Source organism: Homarus americanus, unplaced genomic scaffold (genome assembly GCF_018991925.1).
Source record: "Homarus americanus isolate GMGI-L3 unplaced genomic scaffold, GMGI_Hamer_2.0 scaffold23578, whole genome shotgun sequence".
Classification (NCBI taxonomy): domain Eukaryota; kingdom Metazoa; phylum Arthropoda; class Malacostraca; order Decapoda; family Nephropidae; genus Homarus; species Homarus americanus.
Genome location: NW_024733231.1, coordinates 5480052 through 5485051, shown reverse-complemented (window position 1 = coordinate 5485051; position 5000 = coordinate 5480052). Strand labels below are relative to the sequence as shown.

Sequence of the window (5000 nt, the reverse complement as noted above, 5' to 3'; positions counted from 1 at the left end):
TGTGGGATCAGGTGATACAGGTGTGGGATCAGGTGTAGGAACAGGTAGAGACAGGTGTAACTACAGGTACAGTATTCAAATACAAGTACAGTTACAGATACAAAAAGGTAAGTAACCTCAACTAATTTCCTTAATTACAGGTACAGCCAGGTGGGAATTTCTGTACCTGTGGTTAATACTTAGATCTGTACCTGTACTTAAGCGTGTGATTTATAAGTAATAGAGCAGCGTGGGGGGTTATAAGTAGGTGGTGAGTCTTAAGTATGAGTTGAGAGGTGTTAAGTGTGTGTGTGTGTGTGTGTGTTCTTGGACGAGTACACGATGTGGGAGGTATTGGTGGAGGGAGATGGAGGGGAGGGAGGGGAAGGAGGGAGAGAAGGGAGTACAGGGAATGGAGGGAGTAGAGGGGAGAAGGGAGAGGACGGACTGGTGGAGGGAGTGGGGGGTGGGGGGGGGGTCAGGTTGGCACACGCTACCTACTTCTCAGAACTGTTACCTGATATCTGCCAAACTTTCCCTCACTTCTCCCCATCCCCTTGTTTCGTGACGTAGCGATAATAGCATAAGTGGAAATACGAAGCACAAGGTCATTACTGTCTGCTGGGGTCATTATCTAGGCTCTGGGGTCATTATATAAATATTTAGGCCACTTATTAAATGGCCAAGGGCTCTGGACACACATATTCAGAGTGGCACCCTGGGATGATAGGCAGAGAGACCACACTGGCACTCTGAGCAAGAACCACACAGGGCCACATTGGCACCCTATGTTAAGTGGGAGGAGGGCCACAGTAGCACTCTGGGTAAGACGGACTCAGTGCCAAGGGGATGGCACCGAGAGACGACACACGTGGTGGATCCTCAAAGATTTACCTGGTTGAATATTTTCAAGTACTGTATCCAGGTAACACACACACACACACACACACACACACACACACACACACACACACAAAGAGGACCCGGACTAAACACCACTCTGCTTCCCACACATCAGAAATAGCAGGTGTGTGGGGGGAAGGAGGGGGGAGGTGTGTGGGGGGAAGGAGGGGGGAGGTGTGTGGGGTGGGTAAGGGGTAGGGGGTCGACGCTTGGCAGACACGTGTATGTTTCTTGGTATTTACCACTCAACTCTGACTCTCATCCCTGACGTCATACAACTCTGCGTGTGTGTGTCTGTGTGTGTACTGTATATAAGTGTATGTGTGTGTGTATGTGTATGTATATGTATAATAATATAATGGTCGCCCCTCGTATAACAAGGATGGCCGGCCCAAGGGCCACCTAGGCGTGTTTTGTTTAAGGTGTAGAAGCTGTCGCCAACACAACAACCACACCCTGAGGTAACGAGCTGCATGGCCCAGTGTCAAGGAATAGTCCGAGATGACCGGACAACTCGCCAACTGCACTGGTTAACCATAACCTCGGAACACGATCAGCAAATCCAGGTCCCCAATTACTGCTGGGTAGACAGAGGCAAATGGCGTAAAGAAACTTGCCCAAAGTTTCACCCTGTCTCGGGATCGAACCCCGGGTCCGCTCGTTTGCGAGGCGAACATGCTAACCATTACACCACAGGTCGCCACATGTATGTACAAGTATGTGTGTGAAAGTGTGTATCAATGTGTGTGTGAATATGTGTAAGAGTATGTGTGTATAAGTATGTGCGTATAAATATGTATAAATGTGTTTGTGTAGGTATGTGTACCTACTACCAGCACACATCTGGCTCCCCCATCAACAAACATGGCATGTGGGGGTGCCAGGTGTGAGAAAACCCTGAGTAGAGTTAGAGAAACAATACTCTATAGAGGTAAACAAACATCATACGCCCGCCAGTACTGATAGTGGATGGTCAGCGCCTGTAGTCACGTCCCAAACTATCGTACAGTACATGGTAATTAAGAGGGTCTAATTAGGCTCTTACTTGTAGTAGAACTCTCATTAAGAACTTTGAATATTATTAAACTAAACTAATTTAAATAACTTTCTACGTTAGGTTAGGTTAGGTTTTTATTTTTAATGATTTGTAGATTAAATTTTTCTTCGGGTCAACTTAAACTCTCTCTCTCTCTCTCTCTCTCTCTCTCTCTCTCTCTCTCTCTCATCAGCCAATCACACGCCATCATACCCCCCAATGCATACCTACTGCCTAAGTACCACAACACACAACAGGGTACCAGACATCACACCTGTACACCACATCTACACCACACCTGTACACACCTACACCACACCTGTACACACCTGCACCACACCTGCACCACACCTGAACTTACCTTCCTCGTCCTTTGGTGGTTTTGTCGGCCTCCTCTTGTGCACCACCTCCTCTGCCACCCTCCTTCACCGTCCGCCCACTCACACCGCCCACATCCCCACCCTCCACGCCCAACCTGTCAACGAGAAAGTAGTCATGAAATTTGGTTACATAATTGTTATGTAATTTAGCTACAGTATATAGAGGTATGGTGATTAATTAGATATGTAAATACAGTAATTAAGTGAATAGTTACAGTAAGTTCAGGTACATTAATTAATTACAGTACAGGTAAAATACAGGTAGAGTAATTAATTAAACCATATATGGATAAGGTCTAATAAAGTACAGGTACATTAATTAATTACAAGTACAGGTAATTAAATACAAGCAAAGGTACACTAATTAACCCAATCTAAGCTAACCTAACCTAACCCCCCCCCCCAGGTAGTGTAAAGGTGTTTAGCTATCAAGTTAAATTACCTGGGGGTGGTTAATCTTCAGGTGCTTCTATGTTATTGTAATTTTCGGCCTTCCTGACCTGACTGGTGGAAGTCTTTCATGAGGGACATATAATTTGTTTTATAGTATGATTTAACGTAACTATTAAACCCATCCTTGTTCATCCTGGGTTTTTCTTCTTCCTAAATAAGGACTTACGATTTTTTTCCCCAGGATAGATGCTGTCCACTGCCCTCCCTCACGCCCATATCTCTCCCTTTACGCCTACATATTCATCGCCACGCCCAAGTTACGCCCGTACCACCCTCGCCACGCCCACGCCACGAACATTCTTTGCTTGGCTGTGGGCGGAGCTTTACAGGTAAGGTGCGGAGGTAATTAGCGCGAGTCACCTGCCCCGCCCAGGTGGCTGCTACCTAACACTGTGTTTACTACTACTACTACTACTATCTACAACTACAACTACTACTACTACTACTACAACTACTACGACCCACACCCAGGAAGAAGAAGAAGAAACAAGAAAAACAAGATCAATAACAAAAACAACAAGAATAAAGAAGACGACGACAAATCAACAGCATCAACAACAACAAGAAGGATGGTGGCGCTACAGGCAGCTCAGTGTGGGAGTCAGTAGGGTGGCAAATTATACCCTGTAGAGCCATCACTGGGTGGACCGCCCCTGCCAAATTGTTTAGTGTGTCCTCCCCCTCCCCCTCCCGCCCCCCCCACCCCCCGTACACCGTTTGTTACATGTACACCATACAGTAAGTTATATGTACACTGTTCACAACCAGAAACCAACAAAAACGTTCACAGCTACTAAAAACGTTCACAACTATAAACCAATAAAAAAACGTTCACCAACTATATACATACATACATACATGGCCTTACAACTACACCCCGAATAATATACCAAGTGTCCAGATAATTATGACCTAAACGGTACACAACAACAACAACATCAATAAACAACAACAAAACACTAACCATAAGATAAAATTACTGAACAATTATCATTATTATTATTATCATCATCATCATCAGAGGGACCTGACAGGACCTGGAGTGGGGGAGGGACCTGACAGGACCTGGAGTGGGGGAGGGACCTGACAGGACCTGGAGTGGGGGAGGGACCTGACGGGACCTGGAGTGGGAGGGACCTGACAGGACCTGGAGGGGGACCTGACAGGACCTGGAGTGGGGGGAGGGACCTGACAGGACCTGGAGTGGGGGAGGGACCTGACAGGACCTGGAGTGGGGGAGGGACCTGACAGGACCTGGAGTGGGGGAGGGACCTGACAGGACTTGGAGTGGGATAATATGTGAGACATAAAGATGCAAAGTTGAGAACCACACCTGAGTGTAGGTAGCGGTGACGCCCTCCATCACCTCTGTCTCTCTCTCTCTCTCTCTCTCTCTGTCTCTCTGTCTGTCTGTCTGTGTCTGTCTGTGTCTGTGTCTGTCTGTGTGTGTCCTCCCTCAGTATACTGTCTGTCACTTTCCACGAACTAATCAACATAGGTTTCCCAGTTCATCATGCCTATCCTGCCATCCTGAGTCTATCCTGCCGTCTGAGTGCCTCCTATCCCTTCCTGGTTTACCCTTTGGGAGTTTTCTTCCATTCTCAGTCTATCCTGCCGTATGAGAGCCTCCTATCCTGCCTTCTGATATATTCTCCTACATCAGGTTGGTAGTGAACGTCAGGCCAGGCACGTCCGAACACCCGTCTCGTACACAACCCGGAATTATTGGCTCATCGAAGGTTACGTAGAAGAGATTCACACTTCCACGATTTCAACTGAGATCGACTATTTCCCACTAAAGTTGACGCTCTGTGTAGCTTTGTTAAGGGTTAGGTTAGGTTAAAGGTGGTTTAGGTTAGGTTAGGTTGGATACACATAGATAGATGGATAGATAGATACATACATACATACATACATACATAGACAAATACTTTCAATATACCAAGACCTAATTCAAATATTTAAAGACCTATTAGGACCGGGGCCACTCAGACCAGCCCCCGCTTTGGTCAGGTCTTGGGTCACCGCCAGCTGTACTTTCTAATTAACACCTGCTAACCTGACTCAACACCTGACCTCCCTCATTCCTCACCCTAACCTAACCAGGGTGTGAGGTGTGTGGTAAGGCCAGGGTGTGTGAGAGGTGTGTGGTAATACTAGGGTGTGTGAGTGTGGTAAGGCCAGGGTGTGTGTGTGAGGTCAGGGTGTGTGTGTGAGGTGTGTGGTAAGGCCAGGGTGTGTGAGAGGTG

At 46.9% G+C, this 5000-nt stretch overlaps 1 protein-coding gene across 1 annotated transcript in view; it reads right to left on the bottom strand.

The window, feature by feature from the left end:
* LOC121869619 overlaps positions 1–5000 on the bottom strand; it is a 64796-nt gene that overhangs the window by 32582 nt on the left and 27214 nt on the right. Inside the window, exon 3 of the mRNA XM_042371105.1 lies at positions 2280–2393. Within this exon, the coding sequence (XP_042227039.1) occupies positions 2280–2393 (114 nt within the window). The remainder of the gene's footprint in view (positions 1–2279; positions 2394–5000) is intronic.